Source organism: Pleuronectes platessa, chromosome 3 (assembly GCF_947347685.1).
Source record: "Pleuronectes platessa chromosome 3, fPlePla1.1, whole genome shotgun sequence".
Lineage (NCBI taxonomy): Eukaryota > Metazoa > Chordata > Actinopteri > Pleuronectiformes > Pleuronectidae > Pleuronectes > Pleuronectes platessa.
This window is the reverse complement of record NC_070628.1, coordinates 4,448,569-4,474,716: the sequence shown is the minus strand read 5'-3', so window position 1 is coordinate 4,474,716 and position 26,148 is coordinate 4,448,569. Positions and strand designations below refer to the sequence as shown.

Here is a 26,148-nt window from a genome sequence, read left to right as displayed (position 1 = left end):
GTAGATGTTGAATGCACAAATTGAAGTCGCTTTGGATTAAGAGAGAGAGAGAGAGAGAGAGAGAGAGAGAGAGAGAGAGAGAGAGAGAGAGAGAGAGAGAGAGAGAGACAACCCTGAAGTTTCCTCCCTTTAGCCCGAACTTCAATGTCAATATAAAAATATCCACTGGAGCGGCTTTAAAAAAAATATTTTAAAAGCAACACGCTTTTCCCGGAAACAAAATCCCCCCCAACTCTGGATAATCCACCACCCTGACTGTGAACACTTTTTATTTGAAGTAGTTTTTGATAAATAGATAAAAAGTTCCTATGAATAAGAAATGTTCAAAGTCTGCGATGGTATTATGTGAGATCCACAAATGTGCTTATATTCACCAGTTGAATTCTCCCTTCCTTTGTATTGGACTGGAAGCAGAACTCCACCAGTAATGAAAAAATATGTTTTTTGTAATATGAAAGCCTTTAATCCTCAGAACTCTGCACTGGAAATCGTTTGCCGGGGACTTAATAACTAGTTTTGCTTCTAGTGATGTTATTTCTTTTAGTATCTCAGAATAATTCATATCCCTAAACTCTGCACAGCCTGAGCTGAAAGGTGACGCGAGTATCAAAATACTGAAATCATGTCAAATCAGGCGTTTTTCGATAACTTTTTAAACACATAAAACATATTGACCCAAAAAGATTGTTACATATAAAAACGTGAACACAAGATTTCATAATAATCTTATTTTGGGGATATTTCTAACAACACTAACATCATATCATAACACTCATGTGGTCGTCCACCTTCACCACTCGGCGGCCGGGCTGCTAACAGACCAGCTTCTCAATCAGGGCCATGTTGGAGCCCTAGAAGAGATTTCATATCCATTCCATTCCCCGACCCGGCAGCTGCGTTCAGGTTCTGAATGGCACGGATCCAAGGTGTGTCTCAGTGTGTTGAAAACTAATGATCAGTTACCTTGTGAGAAGCTTGTGAGACTTGTTACTCATGAGAGGCGTCTGCTAATTAAAGTGATTATTCAGAAACACAAGGGGCCACACAGCAGCAGGATCCCAGCCAGTGTCTCACGCACAAGTGAAAGAGCTCCTGCAGTGTACCCATTCACTACAGTTACTGCAGAGTGAATGACCCTGACCCCCCCCCTCCCCAGCTTCCCGGTGATAACATGGCCGTGGAAAGGAGGCGCACAGCTTTTCGAGGCGCTTCACGGTGCCTCTGCCTCCGTTGTGTCCCCGGGGGTTAGAGGATGATGCTGTGACGTCACTGCATCAGATAACATATGATTCACGTCATGATATATCAGCCTCTTATGGCGCCCTCTTGGCATTTTGCTCCCTAAGGAAAACGCCTATGTCAGGACCCCCCCGTAGACAGCACAGGCCCCACCTGCCCCCTGAGAGCGATCTGGAAAGGTCAGGAATGTAGAGGCAAAAAGAAAACGGGGGAGAAAATTGAAAAGGAAAATGTCAGGCACCCCGAGCTACTTGTCAGCAGGACGTGCGCTGGAGCGGGGGGGGGGGGGGGGGGGCGGCGTGCTCGCATGTCCGGTCCCTCCGAGAGCCGGGGTAAATAACCGTGGGCTGTTTGCTGAGCTCCCGCTCCTGCTGACACTCATGCTAATCCTCACACAGCCGTGCACACTCAGATTGCACAGACACACACACACCTACACACACACCTATCGTCCCCGTTCTCCATCTTCCTCTCGCCGACACCTCATTGTCATTCTGTTTTTCTCCTCCTGTCGCTCCTTGACACTTTCTTCCCTCTCTCCATCATCCTCTCTGCTTCAGGCCTTTAAACACAATAAGAATCCCCCATTTCCCCCCCCTCGCCTACACTGAAAGAGAGGGAGGAACTCTGCTGATTCGGGCCGGGTGGAGCAGCTCAGAGGCGAAGGCTGCGACTGGAGCCCGGCGTGTCGGAGCGCTGACGTGACGTAATGATGAAACGAGGGAAGCAAATTAGATTCGTAGGTTTCAGTAATGAATTTGACACCAGGCAGGGGTCGTTAATCAGGCCCTAATGCAGCCGCGTGCATTCAGAAAGAGGAACAAGTCAACAGAGGCTTCAGATCAATGGACAAACTCTGCTCAGGTCACAATGTGAGCCTGTGCACGTAGACGTCATTAACTGGTAAAACATCACATGTGCAAACAAGAGTTTCCGGCCCTGGTTTGAGTTTATACTGCAGGACAACATGCTGCTGTGACTTTGTCAACAATTTATCTAAACAAGTGGTTTCTTGTGTACTCACACCTGAGACCTGTTTTACTTGTGTGGTTAAGTAGGTTGAGATATCACGTTCCTTACAAAGCTCAAGGAAATAAGAATTGAAGAGAAATTCCACTACGACTACAAACTCCCTCTGCTGATGAGCATCATGTGTTAGCTCTGAGGTGAGAACAGCCTCGGAGGGATGGAGTGAGAGAATAAAAAACTGAATTATCGCAGTTGCTTTCCAGGTTAAGACTGGTTCAAATCTGTTCTGGGACCTTTTACCTTGACCACTCAAACCTAGTCAGTTCCTCCCTGAGTCTAACTGAAGACTGGTACCACATTTGAAAGGATTCCCTGGAGGTTGTTGCGTTCAGAAGGCAGTGACCTTGACCTTTGACCACCAAAATCGAATCAGTTCATCCATAAGTGCAACCGAACATTTGTACCAAGTTTACAGATATTCCCTCAAGGTGTTCTAGAGATATCGTGTTCACAAGAACAGGACGGACTGAGAACCTGAAAACAAAATGCCTGTGACCACCGGGTGCAGCCGGCACGGAGGCAGAAACTCTGAGGCTCAATATTGAACTTTGATATCACTGTTTTTGTGCCTGATGCAGTTTGATCAAACTGTGACGCAGCTCAGCAGATCCTCAAGTTCAACAAACCATCACAAAAATATAAAAAATAAGCAAAAACAATTCATAGCAGCTGCTCCTCCTACTTGTTTGAGTTGATCCTGTAGAATCTGACTCGAGCAGATGTGTCACCGAGGCTCGATGATTCACCTGAGGTTTCTCCTCTGCCTCGACTGCTCGGAGGCAAATGAAAAATCTAAGAAGTGTAAAGTCTGACTTCATTTACAGCACACTTCCCTGCTTTAATGGAGGAGGCGGAGCCGAGGAGGGTGGGGTTCAGAGGAAGGAGAAATAACAATCCCTCTCTGTAATGATCACCTGACCATCTTTCTGTAGAAGGAAATAAAAGCCCTGGCTCAAACATGCAGGGCGTCACATGGCACTAACCAAACTCACACTATGGCAAATACAATATGTTTACCCCCCCCCCACACACACACAGACTTAGCAGAGGAGCACCTGTTCCATCAGGCCGCACTCCGACTGCCTCTGGAGGGAGGTGAGAGGAGGAGGAGGCGACTGGCAGCTCGTTAAACACTGAAGACGACCCGTTAATGATGAGAGTGGAGCGGTGGGCGAGAGCAACACTCAGCCAGCACCTTACCCCCCCCCCCCCCGCTATTAAGATGCTATGGGACGACCGAAATGCAAACACCGAGATAAACAAGAGAGAGAAAATACACACAAACAGGGATCCGAGGATCCGGGAGTCACACAAGGACACACACACAATGCTGTTTAATTCCCATCGAGCAGTGACGTCTAATTGATTTCCTGGCAATTCAGAAACATCTGTCCTCCTCTGCTCCTCATCTCCACTGGCATTCAATCTGCGTCACACTCACACACAGACACACACGCAGACACACGATCTGTTTGTGCTATTAAGACTTCCTGCTCGTGGTGGCAGGATGGGGAGAGTGTTTGACTAATGGCTGCTGTGTATTTGCATGTGTTGTCCTCCCTCTGGTTTGCATCCGGGGCCTTTGGCCGGAACTGGACCTTGAAGAATAAATGCGTGTTCAGTGAGTTAAGAACTGCCGCAAGAAAAATATTGTATAGAGTATAAGAAAAAAAGGTAAACCTGAAAAGTGAACCGGCAATTCAAGAGATTAGAATCCTACAAAACGATTGTGTTCAGCTGCTTTCAGAGTCACAGGCAGTGACTCCCGACATTTCCCAAATAAAAAATAGAATAGAAGAGGAAATGAATGAGAATAAAATAAAAATAAATAATTAATGAAAACTGGTATTGTTAGAAAACAAATCTACTACGAGAAGATTAAGTTTGTCAAATGAAATAACGTGAGAGGGGGAGAAGTCTTCTGCTCTCAGCTCAGTGACTCTAGAGGAGCCTTGAAACCCAAAACTCCCAGTGAACCGTGTCTCTGAACCACAGGGACCCCCCCCCCCCCCGTCACCGACACCCAGCTCGCTCAGAAGTTCCCCCCCCGACAGGCTCCAGCAGCCCTCCACTCCGCTGCTCATTCAATTTCCTGCTCTTTGCATTGCTTACATTTTGACTCTCTTTCCCTTTTTTTCAGATTAAGCTTCACTTCCTGGATCACTTCTGTTTAAATCAACCGACTGTATAAAGACGAGCGGAAGACGGGGGGGGGAGAGAGAGAGAGCCTCTGCTTCTGCTCCCCAGCAACTGACAGCAAGAAAGAGAAACAGAAACACATTTCCTGCGACCTTAAAAGGACGGCGTCAGAGCCGGAGTTGGGACAGAGGAGGACGGTGAATTCCTTTAATGAGAGTAATTAGTGGCGGCAGAGGAGGACAGGCTGCGGCTCAGTGAGGTGACATCAAGTTATTCTTAACGGGGCAAGTGTCTCACACTCAGGGGGGGGGGGGGGGCTGAGAAGGTCACTGCATCACCTATTGTTGACTTTAATGTGTTTGTGTTGTCGTCTCCTGACAGCAGCAGGTCGAGTTTCCCATGTGGGACAATAAGAGTCTCGAACTGACGCACAAAAACACATTTCTGAATTTATCTGACAATGGTGAAGGAGGCCGTCTGTTTAAACTGTGGTGGAATTCAAACACCAACACACACACACACAGACTCACACACACACAGCTGTATGCTCACATTGATAAAGTGGATCATTTAGACGCACAAACAGCCTCTTGTCTGCTAAACTGCTGCATTATGGGACTAAAACAGTGAGGGGTATACAGAACAGTCGGGGGGCTTTTCTCCAGCTTTGTGCAGTGTCAGTGAGTCTTTAAGAGCGAATTATGGATGTTCAGATGTGCGCACACACACAAACAAACAAACAAACAAACACACACACACACACACAGACACTCTTCCTGCCTCACACTAGGACTTGTTTACAAAATGATAATCAAAAGCTTTGTTGAGTAGAACAGGAAAAAAAAGCCGAATACAAACATGTCTCTGTTGATAGTTTTACTTACATATCAGATTTTAAATAGATGCCCTGTCATTCAAGCTATAGTGTGAAACCTTCACCGAGGCCAAACTGTCCCTTTAAATTCAAGCTGCACCAAATTGCACACACTGGTAGATATCAGTCCCGTCCATACGCCAGATTCTATCGCATCAAGACTTAGTCACGTGATGCAATTGGGTGAAAAGACGACTGGTGATTGGTTGAGCCCGTGAAGCAGCCTCCCACTGCACAGGCTGCTGGGAGCAGGTCAGCAGAGTTCATGGTTTTTCAGTGTCGGAGCCATGACCTCAAATTCATCATCACCTTTTGTTTTTAATCCAATGCAAAGGGACAAGCTGTGAGCTACTGGTCATGGTGCTGGAGATAAGGCAAGAAAAACCATGTGTGTTATCAATTGTTTGCATCACACAAACACAAAAGGGTGACAAAGTGAGTCACTCACACCTTCTAAAGTCTCGTGTTTACCACTGAGCCTGCAGCAGCTACTGGATTCACTGGAAACCACCGAATTCACACGAAAGCCGCTTATATATAAATAGATCTTTTTCTTTCAACAGCCTTTTCACCAGAGCGCGGCAGTGATGAAAAACACAGTGATGGTAGATTGGCAGTAATGGCAGGAGACCTGCAGAGAGACAGCGTGACACAGAGCAAGAGTGTGTCTGAGAGAGAGGGAGAGGGAGACAGAAATAGGTAGAGGGACGTGGGGGGGGGGGGGGGGGGGGGAAATGCAATGAGAAAATGGGAGGAAGTTGTGTAACTGTGTGAGTCTGAGTCACATTATGGGGACAAAAGAGGGACAAGTCACCATAATCTCAATAAATACATTTTCAATTTATAAGCATGTTTAAGGTCAGGTTAAGGTCAAAGGTCAAAGGAGGAACTGGTCACTATGGTTGAGGTCTCCACGAAATCAATGCAAGTCTTCTGAAGTAATGTGTGTGTGTGTGTGTTTCACAATAAGATTATAGACCTGACCTTGTGATGATAAGCACAACCTTGATGATTCGGGGGGGGGGAAACCCATAATGGACTCTCCCATTGTGTTGAATCATACAAGTTGGATAATGAATGTCCGGTTTTTTGCACATTAGCTTTGTGAAATGAGAAGATTGAAGAGCGGTGAGATCTTTCTCTGAGGTGACACCCTCCGAGGCTGAGTGCTCATTGGCCCAAACTGGATCCAGATTAAATATCTTCAGTCACTTAAAATCCACAGTGGGGAATTGTGAAACAGTTTTTATTCGACAATAATGCAAATTGACTGAAATGAGTGCCAATTATGCAAAGCCAATAAAATGTTCAAATACACGTTTGCCACTCCGGAGACCAAGGAGTAAAACAGTGTTTGTTTAAATTTTAAATTTTCGATTAGTTCCTCCCTTTGAGGAGACGAATCCCCCCCCCCCGCCCTCTGGTGTCTGTAACCTGACAGCAAATTAAATTTGGGCAACTATGAGAAGATCCCTCTATTTCCCTGCAGCTCACGTTTTAAGTGTAAACCTTGATCGAGGAGCAGGTTACAACACACACTGAAGTCAGAGCTTTTGATTTAGAAAGAAAAGTGTTACACAACTCCATGCAGACGTTTCCCATGTGAAACTCTGTGCAGGATGATTGTGTGTCATTAACGTGTGTAGACGAAAGCAGCAGGTTCCCTTCTCCTTGTCAGCCGGCTGATCACCTGCTGGCTGATTTATAATCAAGTCGGGTTCCACAGCGTGTTATATACACAACTGATGGTGTTGTACAGTGTGAGACAGTGTGGCACAGATGTAAAGCATGTGTGTGTCTGTGAGGGAAGACAGATCAAAGCATGAGTGTACACACCTGATAGCCGACAGTGTGTAATCTTTGTAACGTCTCAACTTCCTTTGTTGCTTCATTTCAAACAGAAATGAGAGAGAATTGTGGGGTTAGGCTTAGGACTGAGCACTGAATAGTGTGTGTATGTGTGTGTGTGTGTGTGTGTGTGTGTGTGTGTGTGTGTGTGTGTGTGTATACTGTCCCGCCAGTCTATCTCCAAGACAGTGCCGTTAGAACACAATGAAACCCATTCAACTCTGTACCACCTCCTGTCTCCAGAATAGTGCTGGTCCTGATGAGGTGGGGAACAAGTGTGTGTGTGTGTGTATGTGGGTGTGTGTGTGTGTGTGTGGGGGGGGGGGGTGTCTGCCTCACATAACCCTCAATGAAGTCATCGTTGAATTGTCACTGCATGGATATAAACCCATCAGGAGCAAATGTGGTGCCAGATTGACGTGTAAGTATAATAACTACAATAACTGCCTTTATCATACAATGCCACTCGACCAAGTTACATGAGAGCAATTCATCATGTCTCATAGCGGCTCTAAAAGCTTATCAGTGGTTGACAATAACAGATAACTCCCAATTTTTATATCATAAATACACAATAAGGATATGGCCACACGTCTCTGTGGAGAGATAGAGCTGTAATCGGCTGTGACAACATGATACAAGGTCACATTATCCAACATTAACAGTATAATGTGACACGTGTCAGAAGTCATTCAATGGAGCAGACGGACAACTCGTCCAGAGGAGCTGAATGAGGAAAAGGTTTGAAACAATTCACAGCTCGAAAACTCGATAAGTACGAGAACAGACGTTTACCGAAGGCTGCCACCGAAAAATCCAAGTCAACACATTCCATAAAGCTGCACTCACTGTTTGAGGAGAAACTAGTAACCTTGCTTTACCGGTAATAACCGTGTAAGACTGACTGTTACCTCAGAGAGCCGATGCATGTGCTGAGCTGCCTTGTGTTTGCACAGAGCGACCTGGATGCTTCAAAAGTCCCAAACACACCTGATCTCTCGCCCGACCTTTCTTCACAAGCTGCCCATCGTTTGGCTCCTGTCAGATAACAGCCCGGTCACACCTGCTGCTCCCCGGCTCTGCTTTGTCCTACAGAGGGAAACTGTGCCAGTGGGATTGGTGTCTCTCTCTTCTCATGCAACCTTTTACAGAACAATGGACCACCAGTGTGGTGAGACGTCAGCGGCAGGCCGGGCAGTGAGGTGTGCCGCTCTTATGTGAGGCTGCTTGTGAAGCTGGCAGCACAGAGGATGCACTCAAATCCAGATCAACCGACAATCACATGTCACAACTATTAATAGGGTCCAAATTCATGGGAAATTTTTGGATCTGATTAAAAACAGACCTTTGGATCACGAGTTCCATCACTAAACAATACACCAATACATAATGGATTGTGTTATGAAGAGATAAATGATTTATGTGACTTAGGAGTAAAGTTTAAGCTTCCGAACAAACTCAAGCGTATTGTTATATTGACTCCAGAGCTTTGTATAAAGCAAAAACTTTACAAATCTGAAAAAAGCTTGAACAAAATCATTTTCACCTTTAACAATCTAGAGTTTGTCCAAAACAAAGAATAGAAAGAAATACAGTAATTTTTATTTAAAGCGAGGACAAGAAATGCTGCCGAAAGATTTCACAAAAATAAATATTTTTTCTAAAAGACTATTACTAGAAACTGCCAAGGCCCAGCTGTATCTACACGGAGCAACATGAACAAACATTTTCATCAAGATTCATGAATTATTTTGAAAAAACGTCAAAAAATGTAAAAGATTAGAAAGGCTCTAAATACAAACAGAACATTTAAACCTGCTTAACCAGAGGAGGAGTTCGCCTGTCCCCCCGCCACGTGTCATGTTGAACATCACAAACACACCTACTATGGAATCTCTCTCTCACCTCAATGTTGTTGTTAAGCTAGTGTGTTTACTGGTTTGAATCCACTCCCCTCGCAGACAAAAGCCAGATGTTAGTGGGTGTTAGCGGTTTTTCGACCAATGGAAAAGAGGCGAAAGAAACAAAACGATGGACAAGCGCGAAAAAGTTGCGTGTTCGGTGGAGGTAAGAATTGGAGGAAGTGCAGTGAGATATTTGATTCTATTTTAACACATTTATTGTTTATGAACCAGTGCCAGATACCAGTGTGCATGTTTCAGAGGTCAGAGGTCAGAGGTCACGTACAGTCAGCAGCAGCGGTTTAATGCTCGATTGGAAATCAAACCCTCAGCGGTGGAGATAATCTGATCAAATGTAGAGAGAACTGAACCTGTGACCTTAATATGAGATGGAGAGCACAACCACCAGTTTACCAGGCTGCTCTACACCACAGTGACCACACCCTGTATGTGTGTGTATTTGTGTGTGTATGTAACTAATTTAAACACACACACACCAATACATTTATGCAACTATGTTTTACGACATGATGATGAGGAGCAAGGTTTGATATAATGACTATTCCAACATCCCACTGTCGTTTTCCACCAAAACATATACAGTATGCATATGCTAATTCAAACACACGCAAACACACACACACACTCACACACCCACACCAACCCACACACACACACACACACACACACACACATTGGAAGGTTTAATTCCATCAAATGATTATTCATCCAGACGTTGAAACCAGATAAACCCCCCCCCCCCGGTGATGATGATGATGAGATGATATAAAGCGTTTAATCACATACTCAAAACCTCAAATTGAAAATCTTTAATGCAGCGAGTATTAGTAATATTAATTATTAATATTAATCAAAATAAATATCGACCCTCCGCTTCGATCCTGATCTCCTGCAGCAAAGCAGAGATCCCCCCCCCCCTCCTCCTCCTCCAAAAAAAGTAGTAGGATAATTAGTAGTAATAGTTGTTGTAATAGAAGTTGCAGTAGTAGTAGTAGTACTGGTAATGATTATATCTTACCTGAGAGTAAATAAGTAGATAAGTAGTAAAAGTACAAATAGGACGTCAAGTGGACCCACAGCTCCTGGATCACTGCAGGACAGATGTCCAGCAGACACACACACGTGAGGAAGAAGGTAGCAGCACTGCAGCAGCTGAAGATATCTGAGACTAGATTCTCCAGGTGGCTGAAGCTCTTGGGTATTTCTTCACCAGACAGTGGATCCAGACCGACGGGTCCATCCAGTGTTGCACTTATTTCTTTAACATTGCCCAATATGGTGTTTTTCTACTCTCTCTGGTCCTGGTGGATCTCGAGCATGTTCAGGGACCTGATGCCTCACATGATGATCCCTGATCCCGATGGAATCTACTTGTGTCAAACCAGCAGTTGTTTCAAATCTAATCCTCACGTATGTAAATCAGAATATCATTATGTAACTTTCTATGCATGTCTTCCTATTGGCCTGAGGCCTGAGGCCTGAGGACCACGAACAATGCAATGACTATAAACCGGAAAAGGGGGGCGTCGCCGCAGCGTGTGGTATGAAGACGCTGTCTGGCGGAGGGCGGCTCCCCCCCCCCCCCCCCAGCTCTTGACTCTACACATTCCATAAAATAAAGTCGACAATGTCCCTGAACCAATACAAAAAATGTCAGAAGACAATGAATTGAAATCGTACAGTGTCTTTGTTGTCTGATCAATTATCGGAGGAGTCGACCAAACGCTCAGTCACTGGATAATCACCATCCTCGTTCATACACAGCATTCTAGTCTTCATCTGCACATTGCTCTCGAGGACCCCCCCCCCCCCCCCCCCCCCCCCCCCCCCCCCCTCCAGCTGCTGCATGCCTGCTGGTGGGTGGGCAGGAGTTTGGGGACACACAGTGAATAAACAGTATAATCAAGTGGGAGGAAATCCACCGAGATTCAAAGAGGAGAACAAACAAATACAAACACACATTCCTGGCATTAAATCTGAGGCTCCAGCAGCCGGGGCAGTGGCTGACCGGGGGGGGGGGGGGGGGGGGGCAGCAGCCTGGACGAGGGGCTGTTCTGGGCAAACGGAGGTGGAGATCTTCAGCTCTTCCAGTTTTTAGTTTTTTTTTCCGAGCCTCCTGCAGCAGTGTGTATTTGTGTGTGTGTGCGCTCTGTCGTCACTCGGCCACTTTCCCAGATGAGATTCTCTGCTGCAGGATAATCCTGATGAAAATGTCTTTCCTCTCCCGCTCTCACTCTCTCCATCCGTCCGTCCACACACACACCAACCGGCCTCCCTCGCTCTCTCTCCCTCTCCCACCTTTGTTCACGTCTCACCTCCCTCGCACTACAGACCCCTCATTGACGCACTTATCTCTCTCCACTGCTTAAAAGAAAAGTAATGTGATGCCCGTGCGTCACTGTCATTCTTATAAAAGACGCCGGACAGCCAGGATGCTTTTGTTGTGTCAAATGAATCATATTCACGTCCTTGCTCCTCTCCTCCTCCTCCTCTTCCTCCTCCCTTCCGTTAGCCTCTACTGATGATTCCATTTCATTCTTTATTTCTGCACCCCCTCGTCCTCCGTCACCTACCTGGGGGCTTTCTATAGAGCTCGACTGCGCGGTTCTGGAACTAAGAATCCAATCTCTGAAAAGATTGTCAGCTATAAAACTGTAACTCTCAGCGTAGCAGCGCCACAAACTACGAGGTAATGAAACAAGGTTCTATTCTCCAGCGGAAGCCACAAGTCCGTTTGATATCCACTCTCTGATTGGCAGAGCTAGTTACTGTGGAAATGTTGTGCATGTTGTTTATGATCGACACTGGGTCACTGTTCTAAACACAATATGAAACTCCAGCTACAAACAAACGACATTACATTGCAAAACTATCACAACAATGTTAAATTCAAGGGGATGGGATGCAAAGTTTCTTAAAGGGGACATATTATGAAAATTCCACTTTTGTAGTGCTTCTACACGTTAAGTTGGGTATCTGGCATGTCTACCGTCCCAAGAACTCTGGAAATAAACAACTCCCGCGATTTGTTGTGGTTCCTTTATGTCAGACACGATACGCTAGAGTGCGTCGAATGGGATTACGACCGAAATAAACGTCATAGTCACACCATGCCCATGTAGGGAGTCTCGCTACATGGCCTTGAGCTAACGCTAGCCGGGCTCCACCGGCCCGGTTAGCTCGCGAGCTAACGCTAACAGACATTTCATTAAGACCCCAAGGAGCCATATCAACTGTGGTAAAATGGGCATAATATGTCCCCTTTAAAATAACCTTGTACATTTGCCTTTATTCTGTTCATCTAATGTCAGCTCTTCAACCTGGTTCCAGGATTTCAGGATTTCCGTAAACATCGATGAAGGAAATAGTTGGGAAACCTTCTTCCTTTCACCAAGTTGGTGAAATGTCGTCTCTCTCTCTCTCTCTCTCTCACAGATCCACTCGCCCTGTCCGGCACCGACACCACATGCTGGCGCGATCCATGAAACAAGCTTTATTGCTCTTCACACACAGTCGGATCTGACAAGCTGGAGTTCCACAGCACGTCTCGAGGTTTTGTTCTCAATAAAACAACGTGAGCATCGCCTGCTGCTACGAGGCGGTTTGTCACTGTCATTTTTTGGACTCGTGGGAGGCAATAAAGCACAAGTGAGTGAAAAGTTAGTGTTGCATGCTGCATGGAGACAACCTTCAGGCACTTTAAAGCACACACACACACACACACACACAAACACACACATAGGTAAAGAACCTGCTTGGTGTGAGTATCCTCTGCAATGTCGAACTGACCTTTCTCCCACTTCTCCCTTCCTTAGTTTTGACCATATATTTAGTTTAAGTGTCATCACATCTGGGCGTGAACAGCTTCTGCAGAACTTTGTTGAAGGTTATTTATGACCACTTTTGCAAAAGAGTATTCACGAGGAGGCAAACCAGAGTGAGTGAAACATATTTCAATTTAAGCAACGTGGCTTTAAATGTGGATATCATGATGAGCGAAGCAAAATCAGAATTTATGTAAATGAGCACATTTGTCCTTGTATGACAGATATTGAAGAATATCGGAATCCCAGGATTACTTCCACTTTTCCATAACTGAAGATAAGGTGAAGTAGCAGAGTGTAGAATAATCCTGGAAACACCACGTTATCTCTCAAATAGCGACAGAGACAGAGGGACTCATAGTCTGTCCTTCACACAAGCCGAGTGTCCCAGTGGACATATGCCAAGGTCCACCAGTTCCCTTATGAAACCACATCTTAAAGTAACTGGTTCCTGATTTTTATTAATCCCTCCATCAAGTTTCATAGAAATCTTAGTCTTTAAAAATAACATATTGAGAAACAAACAACAGATGAAAGCATCACCTTCATTCCAAAACACACAAGAGCTAGTCAATCATATCTAATGTACTTTAAAAATCTTAAATTCAGATTATTAAACTTGGGACTTTTTAACAACCAGAGATTTAAGATCCAGAAATTGGACGATTATAAACAAACTTTTCATACAGGTTAAACATTTATAAGATTTTGCTGAATTCATCTTCTGACCTAGAAAAAACAGCCAAACTGCGTCTTTAAAGATTCTCAATATGAATTAAATCCTCTGCTCTGAATAGATTAAAAAACGCAGACCACCAGGCTCTCACCACATACTAAACATGTGCATGTTCACCTCTGACCAAGGTATGTGGTACATTCCCAACTGACACCGAACGCCCCCTATAAATGGGGCAGCTGTAGTATGTTCCAAAACTCTGGTCAGGCACAGGTCAGCAGCCTCCTGCTCCTCCTGCACAGTACGGGGTCTCCTGAGGTCTCCACTGAGAGACAGGGCTGTAAACTGATCCTGAGGTGACCGGGGGGGGGGGGGGGGGGGGGAGAGAGAGAGAGAGAGAGAGAGAGAGAGAGAGACACACACATCCTCAAGGACAGACAACTTCTATTTTGGCCCGGTGGTGAACTCGGCTTGGCCGTCTGACAAGAGCACGACACAGAGCCTTATTTAGGAAAGGGGAGCACCCTCCAAACAGCAAAGGGGGGGGGGGGGGAGGAAACGAGAGAGGAAAACAGAGGGAGAGAACCAGCCAGGGGAGGATTGCGATGTGGGGCCTTCGAACAGTCGGCCCTCGGCGTGTCAAGCAGCAGCGGAGCGAGGAGTGCTCTTTATCCGCCCCCACATGAAAGCCCGGCCCCGCTCGGTTTGACCTGCCAGAGCAGAAATCCATACTTCATCATCACAGCGGCCGCCCTCCCAGGACCCGGCCGCAGAGAGCCACTGGGTTCTCACATGCCATGTGTCTGAGAGACTGTGAGATTGCTATCGAGTGGAGGCGAAGCTGCATTGCAAGTTTGTGCGTAGTGTCGACTACAGCAGAGTTGTGTATCTCACAGCACACGGCTGCAGTTTCTGTCATGTGCGTGAACCAGATCAGCAGATGTGGTCACCTGTTGGTTTGAGTGGTGTGAGATCCTGGTCTCTGAAAGTCGTCTTCAGAGGCCGGGATGTGACCCCTATGCACGGTCACTGTTAACACGTAGGAAACACAACATCCTGCTGTAAATACACACAACAAAAAAAAACACAAGAGTGACGAGCTCACGCTGCAACGAGGGTCGACAGTAAACAACTTCTAACACACACACGTGGCAGACAACCCCAGAGGATATATCACTTACTAATAATGAAGGCCTCGTTATTATTATAATTAAAGGGTACAAGGACAAAGGATGGATGCTGTGTAGATTGGAGAATCCCTCAGGGGGACACTCTGTCATCTGCTGCTAACAAATTCGACTGGAAAAGAAGAATTTAAATTCTGCACAAAACTCCTCCAGTTTGAAATTCTAAATGAAATCGCCCTAAAGGCCTTTTCAGATATAACGCAACAGTGGCACCCCTGCGCTCTGAAACCCATTAGAATGGAACGCTCCATGCAAGGAAGGGTGTTCACACCTCAGAGTAACCGAATCCCGGTGCAGTTAATTCAAGATGCACCGTGGCTTGTGTTTCCTTGTCCCACATGCTCGGGTAGAGCTCATTTTCCTGTGCAGTGTAAAGCAAATGTGACACCATCCAGGAGATCCAGGAGATTCTCCAGAGGTTTCACAGCATCGCAGCTAATAACACACGACGGCTGCAGAACGGAAGACAAACACGTAGAAGACAAACACGTAGAAGACAAACAAGTAGAAGACAGAGACGTCAATTTGGAAAGACAAGGAGATTCGACAGCTTCTGCAGATGATGAGTGTCGATGTGCTGTAAACACAAATATGTGATCTCCACAACGATTAAGGTTCAATAACTCATAAGAATAAATGTTTTTTTTATCTAATAATTAAATTGCATGGGTAGATGGATAGATGACAGTCTAAAAATATCCATGCAGAGTCGGGGGGGGGGAAACCAAGCTGCAGAGGCCGCCTGTGGCATCAGGCATCAACACGTGTTTCATCAGCCTGTCGTCAATCAGAAGAGGAACTAACGAGAGAAGTTTCCTGATCCTCGCTCCAGTTTGTATAAATAAGCTTCACTGTCAAACCGACTGTGGTGATGAGTGACTGTCGACTCACACCTCTGACACCGGGAACGTTACGTGTGCATTTAAATCCCTCTCAGAGAACTGGGTTATGTTCTGTGCTCCTGCAACACGAGTCCCAGCTTCACAGTGGGAGACACGTGAGTTTCAAAGTCAAAGTGGAACAGCCGAGCGCCACCTTTCATGTGTGGAGCTCGGGGACGGTATTTTTTTTTGTCTGTGCAGCTTGTCGGGCAACAGCAGGTTAGTGACGGGAGGAAACTTTGAGCTGTTCGGAGTACGGAGCCATCAAACGCCTCCGACCGACTAATGAGGGCTCTGAACACTGCACCCCCCAGGCAAGAGGGATGTGCATATCCTGAAACCTCTTTCCTTCTTTCTTCCTCTACCTCCATCCTCCTCTGAGCCGTCTTCAGAAGGCAACCCAGCATCTGCAGCCTGTGTGGGCGGAGGGCGGAGGGGTGTTCTCAACGCAGGTATATATATATATATAGCACGCTGAATTGAGATGTCTAGGCAGGGGAAAAGAAATTGAGAACTTCACCGGAAGACCGATAAGCCAGGTGGAATGATATCTACACGCTGCATGGAATAGATGTCATAAAAATGAAAGAGATGCATGGGTGTGTCTGACTCCCTCTCTTTCCAGGAACAGCGTGAGCACAGCCAGAAGCCCGGCAGGCTATGAGTGTTGTGTGTGTGTGTGTGTGTGTGTGTGTGTGTGTGTGTGTGTGTGTGTGTGTGTGTGTGTGTGTCTACAGATGCCAGATCAGAGGTGGAACACAGCTTAATTCCCCCAGCAGCGGCAGGCTGTGCTCAGCCGTAGGTAACCGGTTGGTGGGGTTAGCACGCCGCTGTTTGGACATCCTGGAGACCGGGGCGACCCCGCCTGCACTGCAGAGATTACACACACAGCAGTGATGATGCACGTGGAGATTGGCTGCACTGTATGATCCAGGTCAGCGGAGGGAAAACAACCATCGAGGCGTAGAAAGAGAGGAGAAACTGAATCTCTTTTTTTTCCCAGTGTCTCATGATGCTGCACATTTTCTCTTCTTCTCCCTTCACTCTCCGCTGAGCTATGTCTAGTAATTACTTTCGCGCTCACCAGGGTTTTTGCCTCCTTGTCTCGGCAGTGAAAACATCCCTTTGTCCCGCCGCCATCCAAACGGAATAGAGAGCATATTAATACCAAGGACCTCCCGAGGCAGGAAGTAACCCAAGCTGCTGGGACAAACATGGCCTCCCACATCGTTCGGCTTCACTCAACCTTTGCTCCACTTTCTGTGCAGGGACACAGGTGAGCTACAGTCCCTGTAACTGTGAGCCGTCCAACCTTTACAGTCACTGAAAGCCTATTGTGCCGCTGCTCCATTTTGAGTCTGACAACAGCTCTGCAGCTAAACAAGTAGATGTAACCGGGCTCTGTTTCCACAGCTGCTGCAGCTCGAGACCAGAACCTTTCAGAATCCACGTGAAAGGAAATGATGAAAGAAGTTATGAGCTAAATGAGCATCCTGGGAACAAACCAGCTTCATAAACCAGGTGTTTAAAGACCTGTTTTTGGAGGAAAGGTTTACTTTGTTATGATTTTATTGGTTTTGACTTGTAACATAAAGTCTGCTCAATTTCCAGCAAAGGTGTTCAAATGATAGTCATTGATTCCCAGGTATCCTCTTTTCCTAAAGAACGCAAAAATGTGTTTTCTGCTGAAGGCTTCCTTGCATTGGTGTTCACACACACAAACACACACACACACACACACACACACGCAACAGGACATCAGATGACTGCATCAGTCTGCTTGTCACAACAACCTTGGTTTATGGTTTATTCCTGCCGAGGTTCGTACATGCTCACTTCTTACGAAACACAATATGTTTGACTAAGAAAAGCCAAAGGCCTCCATTTGTGAAAGCACTGTGTTCACCTCCTGGAACCAGAGTTGAGAGAAAGGATTCCCTTCTCCCGTCGATGGAGTAACAAACATTCTGGATGTGACAGCCGCCCGTGAGGGGGAAATCAGTTTGCTGGGATTGGACCGTACGGGGGGTGACTCACAGCTAACATCTGATTTCCTCAGAAAACACGTTGTAGAGGGAAAGTCTCCAAAACAGGAAGCTGTGGGCAGAGGAAGAGCCGGCGGATCTCTGTGTTCCCAGTTCACCTCTGGAAACATGAACCAGCAGCCTCTGGGCCGTTTGATTCGGCTTTTTGCAACTTGAGTCGCAGGCAGAGAAAAGAGGGAGTGTTAGAATGAAAGAGCCGAGTGAGAGGACGAGAGGAGGAGAGAATTGATGAGTGGAAAAGGCTGTGCGTCAATGAAACACCTAGATAGAGATAGATTCATTAATGAGGTATGGTTCATCAGTTTTTCCACATTCATTCTTACATCGTTAAAACTGAAACCACTGCTAACAGACATCCAATTTAAAAACTGCACAAAATATTAGAGGAAAATGAGATTCAAGCTTTTACAAAAGCTTCAAAAGCTCATTTTTCTCTTTTTGCAGAAAGACAAGCTGAGTTTCAATCTGATGGTAAAAAAACGAAAAGAGACAAATATGAAATAATGTCGTTGCTCTAAAGGAATGGGTTTTGCATTTTGGAAACTTTACTTGTTTACATTCTTGTCATGACTTAGATGAAAAGATTGACTTTCTTATCAGACCAGTGAACACAAAAGCTGTGGTTGAACGATTTGATGAATTCAAGATTTAACAGTTGATTAATTCTTGGCTGGGACTCCAGGAAGTGACTGGTTCAAAACAGGAACTGTGAAAAACATAACGCTTGTGTTAATTATTGAGATTTAAATGTGATGTTATGTGAAATCAGTTACTTGAAGTGTCCCCCTTGGATAGGTCTTTCTGATAAAGTAAAATAACAACAGCTACTTATCTATCTTTTCTTCTATGGTCATTCTGTTTCATGCTCTTCCTCTTGTTTCTGTCGTCCTTTGCAGCACACGTGTTTTTGTGTCATGTCGATAGAGCAAATTGAAAGTGAAACTGAGAGTGTCTGTGAGAGGGGAGAGGACGTCACAGGAGTGGGTTCCTAATCAAACCTGGCAAAAGCAGTGAGCCTCAGCTGTGGGCCTCAGGTGGATCTCTGGAATCTGCACAAACACCCTTTCAGACAGATGACAGGATAACACCCCGCTATCTCTCCATCCTCTCCTTCAATCAGCAGCTACACATTCACTTCACTTACTCCTCTTTTACTCAGGCATATCTTTATACACCCTTTCCGATAGCCAATGGAAGAGTCGGCCTTTCTGTGAAGACCACGCAGGAAACTGAGGAGCTCTCTCACCTTGCTGTCTTGTCAGTGATTTTGCATGATAAGTATCTTAGCCTGATATGAAAGGCTACGGCTATTTACCCGTCAATACCTGGAAGTTCAAGCGTGTCTCATAACGTGGTGTTGGTAAAAGGTCTAGACTTTCAAAATAAAGCAGAAGCAGATAAAGTGATGGCGTTCACTTGGATGTTATGTCCACAGCTGATAAAGACCTATGACTGCTGTAGAGTCGTTTGACCCCGGAGTGAATACCGATTGAATCTATGTCTATTTATTCTTTACTTCACCAAAGTAGCTCCTCTAAAACTCAAACACCAGGTGTGTCCTTCCCATAGTTGACTCTATGCTCATTCTGTTGCTCTCTGATTAGGACAAATGTGCAGGTAACAGTGTTTGATTCCCCATGTGACCTTTGATCCCTTTGATCCATGCTCTCGTCCGTGTTCTACTAAACGTCCCTTTGGAAAAACCTGAGACGATTCAACAATCAGACCATCTTTGAAAAAGCTGGACTCGTCCTGAGGGAGCAGACGGAGGACAGCTTGTGTTGCTGTTCAAAACCAACGCCTCCTCTTTCACTTGCTCAACATTTGCACTTATCTCAATCCCAAATTCTCAGGCCCATCTGGCGCCCTGGATCAATACCTGACCCCCTCGCACTGGGCCCTCGTGGGAAATTAGAAATGGATTCAGCAGGCGATGGTGTTGGGTTTTGGTTTGACTAGATGGGAGATGGAGATGGGATTTGTCAGCGAGGCCTGCAGTCTCTGCCAACAGAAGACAACCGCCTGGGGCATGGGGATTCAGAGGTGACAGGAAGCTGCATGGGCTTTCCTCTGGACTGTGAGATGAAGATGGGACGAGGCTTCAACTGGATGAACCAAGGGGCCACAATCCCAGGGAACTCAAGAGCAACATGAAACCGATAACAACTGTCCACCATGCGGGAAACTTCAACATCAGACAGTTTGGAAAGTGGGGGAACGAGCTTGACCTGAAGTCCTGGAAGGTCCAGGTCAAATCTTACAGGCCCCCCCCCAAAAGAAAAAAACACACAACAGAGCAGAAGTGAGTCGCCTGAGAAGACACATCTGTGCCTGGAGGACAATGCTGTATCTGTTCATATCAACCCATTTGGTTTAACCACCTTTATAATGCAATTGTATTCTGTACGTGCAATGACAAGGGTCTTCACGTCACAAGCCTCCCAGCTCCCCTTCACCCCCCCTCCCTCCCTAACCTTCATATCACGGAATTGCACAAACAGAAAAACACACACTCATACGTACACACACACACACAAACGCCACACACACACACACACAGCATCTCGTCTTACCCATCTGTGCCCGTGTCAGATATTCAGAGGTCCATGGTGGATGAGAGCCCTGCTGATCTGGAGTCGGGTAGTTTTGGTGCAGCAGCCGCTAAGCCATCGCACCGGCTGATGCTGGAGCCGCGGTGATAAGAACCCGGGGCCGGGGTCCCGCTCCGTGTGTCCCCCACCAGCACGGTTACTCCACGGTCATCTCGCAGTGCTCTCCACCCACCCCCCTCCTGTCCTCCGGTGTTATCCGCCGGATCAGACGCGTCCCGAGCCGGACCTATCCGGTGGATCCTCTCGGTGGTGGTGGTGGTGGTGGTGGTGGTGGTGGTGCCTCAGCCTCCCTCTCTCTCTCCCTCCCTCCCCCCCTCCTCCTCTCCGGTGTTTATTCTACGAAAACACCGAGCAGCGGTTTGTCCAGAGGCAGAAAAACACATCCAGTGACCGCGGAGCCGCGCAGGGAGGGATCGGCACGGAAGAGGATGGAGATGGAGAGATGAGGAGGGACACGGGGCTGGCGCTGTGTGTTTGTGTGTCTGTGTGTGTGTGTGTGTAGGGGGGTGGAGGGGGGTGGTGGTGATCGCCGCTGTCTTGCGTCCTATTCGCCGTTTCTCTGTCGTGTTTACGAGCCGCTGTCGCCTCCTCCTCCTGCTGCTTCCTCCTCGGTCTTCTCTATCCTTCTCCCCCCGCGATGCGTCCCCTGCTCGTCCGCGCCCCGTGCGACGCCTCCTCGCTGCGTGAAGACACTGCGATCTCCCCCCGGGTCGCTCCTCTGCGTCGCTGCTGGCTCATCACCTCCTTCCCTCTCGATCAGGCAGAAGGAGGCGGTGGATTCGAGTGTGCATGCGTGTGTATGCGTGTGTGTGTGTTTGAGTGTGGGCAGGAGGAGGAGGAGGAGGGGAGGGGGGGCAAGTGAAGGGAAACCAAGGGGTTGGGAGGAGGAGCCCCGCGACCAGAGAGCTCCTCCCCCCGTTATGTTGCTTATCAGAGGCGGACGAGGGGGGGGGGGAATCAAAGGAGGGAAATATGAGAGAGATGGGGGAGGAGCTTGGGGGGGGGGGGGGTGCATGCAGAGAAGACTGATTTGATTATTACTGCTGCTTCCCTGACATCTTCCTCCTCCTGCTCAAACCCTTGATTCATCCAACCCCCCCCCCCAACAACACACGAGTCATGCAGAGAGAGAGGGGGGGGGGGGGATACTCCTCTCTGAGCCCCCCTGAGGCCGTGATGCACACTGCAGGCCACAGGACACACACAAAGTTGCACGGATGAGATGTTAAAGAGACAAGTGCTGCTTGGATGAACTCGACAGATCAGGGAACATTTGGCCTGAAGGTGGCGCCAGAGAGAGCACTGCACGTGGGATGGTTACTGTGCACTTTCACGAGCTCCGGAGAACCGATCAGAGGTCACACAGGGGTCAACTTTTTACACATTATATGACCAACATCTATGCACCTGTCCTGATTCAGTTCAAGTGCACATGTCAGTAAGATAAGATGAGACAATCCTTCATTAGTCCCACAATTGGGACATTTGCAATATTACATTAGCAAGAGTCAATCAGTAACTAATAATAAGTGACATGCAAGTGTGAGGAAATATAAAAAATATAGAAAAACTCATATATCCAGTTTATATCATTCCTTGTTTGGCTCCATAGGTTTGAGCAAAGCTGCACATCACTGAATATATTTAGAAAGTATTTTCATGTTCAAGCAAGTTCTGAAAAAACGTTCTTGGAAAATAGAAATCATATTATTAATTAAAGTACTATGATTATTATTGTTGTTGCTGTTGTTATATTCATTGTTTGAAAAGTGACTGATATTATAAAAAACAGGGGCACTTCAAGAGCCAATCAGAGTTCAGCTCGGGCTGGTTCCCCCTCTTGGCTCCACCCCTGGATACACCCCTGCTCATGTGGATAAAACATGGATGCTAAAAACTAAATGTTTTCTATGTGTTTACCTTGACACTGATTTACCATATTTACATAAACCATAAACCAAAATGATTCATCAAGTGTTTTTTAGAATAATTAAGAGAGGAAGGAACGGTGCGTTTGCTGTGTGACTAAATACTGAACTTAACACTAAAGCTTTAGATCAGGCACTGAAAAGCAACACATCTCTTTAAATAGACTCAGTTTCTACTGGATCGTTTCACAAGGCCTCTGTGACTCTGGGGAGTTTTTCAGACACAGTTGTGTTGTAATGTTTGTGGTAATTTGTAATGCGCTGATTCTGTGGCCACTGACTTGTGTTGCAATGAAGCCGTTGTGTAGCTCCGTCCTTCACAACGTCTGTTTTCTCTGTGGAATAATACAGCAGGTGAAGAAAACTGATCGGGTCGACCTGTTGACCTTTTATACGACACACTTATGACGCCTGATAGACTAATTTATGTCTGATGAAACAAGCTTTAAACTGATGATTATAGGATTGTGTTTTTTTGACACAACCTGCTGGGACTCTCTCAGGCTTCAGGTTCCAGTCGGGTCACCCTCTCAGATCCTGGTCAGGAGGGAGCTGTTCATTCACCAGAAGGGAACTCAGAGTCCAGACGCTCATAATACAGAGGACACTGATACAACTGAAAGGACAATGGCCCGTGACCGAGTTACCTTTTAACAACAGCGTTCATGCAGTAAGCCAGTGAAATGGAACACCTCAGCTTGTTATAGTTGTACACTAAATCCTGCTGAATGATCGGCCTCCACGGAGCGTAACACATCCTTCATATCTCATGTCAGCCCCGAGATGTTACCCCCGCCCCCCCATGAGGTCAACAGCCAGCAGTGGGAGGCGCCGGGACCCACATCCCACGCTGCGTCTGCCTTTCATCAAATATTTATATCAGCCTGTCAGCATCATCGAATGAGGCAGAGGTGGGTTTTTAAACTCCGGGCAGCAGGAGACTCGTGAAGCCGGGGTATGAAGTTAGTTTTAGTAATACCCGGAGCCCAATCAAAACCGGGATCATGGTTCGAAGTAGAAGACTCCCCCCAGGTGTTGCCCTCTCCCTCCCTAAGTTTATATTTCCTCTACGTTTGACAGTTACACCTCTGGTCAGCCACAAAAACTAAACAAAAGTTTGGAGGAGACAAGAAAACAACCTCCAACAATTGTGACGCAGAATGACACATCAGTTTTTACCATCAGACTTTAACGGTTTAAGCTTGTTTTTAAAAATCCTATTTGATATCAGCCAATCATACAGTAATGTTATTAGTCGTGGAACATTGTTTACTTGCATTGAGGGTTTATGTCCATCTGCATTTTGAAGTGGAACTGGATGACACTTGGAATTTAGAGAAAGAGAAACAGGGTCATACGGGGACAAATCCTCTTACTTTTATTTCACACTGTCCCAGCTCATAATGAAACTGGGGGGGAGGGGTATGCACATTTTCATTTATAGAGACTTCCATTTTTCCCGAAGTTAAAAACTTAGCTTTAACATTAATTTTTTTCCAGCTCATATAGTTTTGTTTAGTTTAAATTACACACAGAACACAGTCTGTGTCCCGGCATCAACCCGCTCTGCTGTTTGTCTCAAAGGCAACAATAGAACCACAGCTACGACCTGAATCCTAGTTCTGGTCCCTGTAACCTTGACTTCAGTCTGTTGTTCAAGTCTCCGGCTCCAAATTGTTCAGTCTGTCAGTGTGGAATTTTATCTGAGAGGAAGCTGGTGAGTTGAAATCTGGAGCCAGCCGTTCAGTTCGTCTGGACTCGGATCAAAGTCTCAGAATAAGCCTCATATCTCCAGCGTCATCTGAGAAGGCTCCTTTCCTGAATATTATACTCTGTGCATTTGGCTGTGTGTGTGTGTGTGTGTGTGTTCGTGTGTGTGTGTGTGTCTGTGTGTGTGTGTGTTCCTCTATGAAAATGAGATCCATGTTAAATGCCCGCGGAATTTCCATTTCCTCTAACTACATGGCTTCATGGATTGTTAAATGTCAAAGTGAGCTGGAGTCGGGCTTAAGAGGAAGTGAAAAGGATTACTGGATCAAACCCGTTTACATTCAGCGGATCCAGATTTGTATTTGTTCTCGGGATGTTAACGAACGTGGAAAGAAGCAGGCGTAAAAACATCATCTCCTTTTAGCAGAGGTCAAAAAGACACAAATACACAAATACAGCTCGTCAAGGCTGCGATGTAAGGTGGGTTTCTTGATAGAGCCAGAGTGTGACAAGCAGCACAGCCATCATATCGATCCTCTCAACTCCAAGCAAGGAAGCTATAACGCCTGAGGAGTGGTGAACTGCTCCGTGAACAAAATGTCAATAAAGGCTCGGACCCATTGTTTGATTTCAGATTCTTGATTTCTAAAACTTCTTGCTTTTCGCGAACTGAAACATCAGGATTTCTTGTTCAAATCTCTGCTTGTACGGAAAATTATTGACATTGATAACTAACTTGTATCATTCAAGTTTTTTCCAACTTTAAGACACTTTTTTTTTATACATTTCTGACTTAAAAATAAATCACAAATTCCAAAATAAAAGCTAATTCGACCAAAAAATTAAAGAAGAGAATTACTTTCAGACTGCAGATCCCAGCACTGCTCCTTCATGAACAGAGTATCAGACATGCAGTCACGTATCTGTTTGACAACACACCCACACTGAGCTCTCCTCTTCCTCCTCCTCATTTTGCACGATAAACTGTTATTAAAGAGTCTTTTGTATTTACCTCTGACACGTCCTCATGCCCATGGTTCTCCTCAGCGGTGCAGGATTCAACCAGCCCTCCCTTCCCGTCCTGCTGTGCTGCTGCTCCCGGGTGACGCTAACAAGCTCTGCCATTAAAGGTGAGAGGACTCAGGTGAGTGTGGGCTGCACAAACATGACAGTCCACACTCCCCTGGGCGTCAAACTGGAGCAGAGATGCTGCTTCATCACTTGTGTTTACACCCGAAACACGTCCCGAGATGCAGGTCAACCCTGTGGATGAAAACCCTTTATCACCAGGAACAGTATCAAAATAAGGGGATATAATGAGGAGGAGTGACATCTCATCTTCCTATTCCCTTTTCAGATTATTCCCCAAACAGGTCTCTCTGCAGAAAGACAGAGTATAAAGCATGCAGTGTGTATCTTGCCTGTGAGGGGTTAATTAGATAAAGCCTTCAAGCTTCAGGTTACAGGAAGGTTTCTCGTATTTAACCATTTGGGCTCCCTGCTGCCAAAGTCAAATTCTGTCTGAACCTGAACGGACAGGCGGCTTCTCTCATCACGTGGTCTGAGGCAGATCTGGATATCTGGCTCCACGCTGACCCCTGATGGACAGGCTGAAACAAACAGCTGAGCAGGAAGTGGCAGTGACTGGAGGCCCCACTAAGAATTCAGCTCCACAGCCGCCAAGGAGGTGATGTCACCAATTCACAAAAGTGTTTTCTTGACATTTGAACCAACTTCCCAGTGAAATTCCCAACTCATGGATCTTGATAATAAGGATCAGGTATATTTGTGGGACTGACATCTATGAGTGTTGGTGCTGCTTGACTTACTTTTAAATGTTTTTATTTTGAGGAAATTCAATTACTGCATCCAAATAAGCTGGTATAGCAAGTCTAAAAGAAAGTGGAAAGTACATTTCAGTAATAATTTAAAAAGGTATCCATGCATCAAAATGCTATGCTCTTATAGTCTTAATTGATCAAATGTTTAAATACAAAATGTGATTTCTTTCTAAAATATTATGCACTTAAACTCAACAGACAAAATCCCACCACAGCATCTGGAGTAAGCAACAATTACTTTTACTTAAAGTTATATTATAAAACATGTTGCATCTACACTGATGCATCAGTGAGAATACAAAACCCAGCAGGGACCAGTCTGTTGACTCTGATCAGTTAATCTAATCATTTAAAGTAAACAGAGATGAGGATGTTTCCTCCTCCACTGAGTTC

At 46.0% G+C, this 26,148-nt stretch overlaps 1 protein-coding gene and 1 long non-coding RNA gene across 6 annotated transcripts in view; one reads left to right on the top strand and one right to left on the bottom strand.

Moving 5' to 3' along the window:
• The window catches only part of mgat3b (beta-1,4-mannosyl-glycoprotein 4-beta-N-acetylglucosaminyltransferase b), a 40,574-nt gene extending 15,496 nt beyond the window's left edge, over nucleotides 1-25,078 (bottom strand). Inside the window, exon 1 of one of the 4 annotated variants that reach the window (XM_053419488.1) lies at nucleotides 24,927-25,078. In XM_053419488.1, coding sequence (XP_053275463.1) covers nucleotides 24,927-25,039 — 113 coding nt within the window. In that variant the 5' untranslated portion in view covers nucleotides 25,040-25,078. Of the gene's footprint in view, nucleotides 1-2,950; nucleotides 3,270-5,291; nucleotides 5,932-20,237; nucleotides 20,532-24,926 lie in introns of those variants that run through there. The other 3 variants (XM_053419490.1, XM_053419489.1, XM_053419491.1) reach the window with 3 other exon arrangements.
• LOC128437367 (uncharacterized) lies at nucleotides 4,338-17,348 on the top strand. Of its 2 annotated transcripts, XR_008338201.1 has the most exons (4): nucleotides 4,338-4,666; nucleotides 12,487-12,699; nucleotides 16,732-16,895; nucleotides 17,033-17,348. It is a non-coding gene; the product is annotated as an uncharacterized LOC128437367 (long non-coding RNA). The 2 variants fall into 2 exon arrangements; XR_008338202.1 differs by lacking the exons at nucleotides 4,338-4,666; nucleotides 12,487-12,699 and adding an exon at nucleotides 16,329-16,553.
• Nucleotides 25,079-26,148: the final 1,070 nt, after the last annotated feature.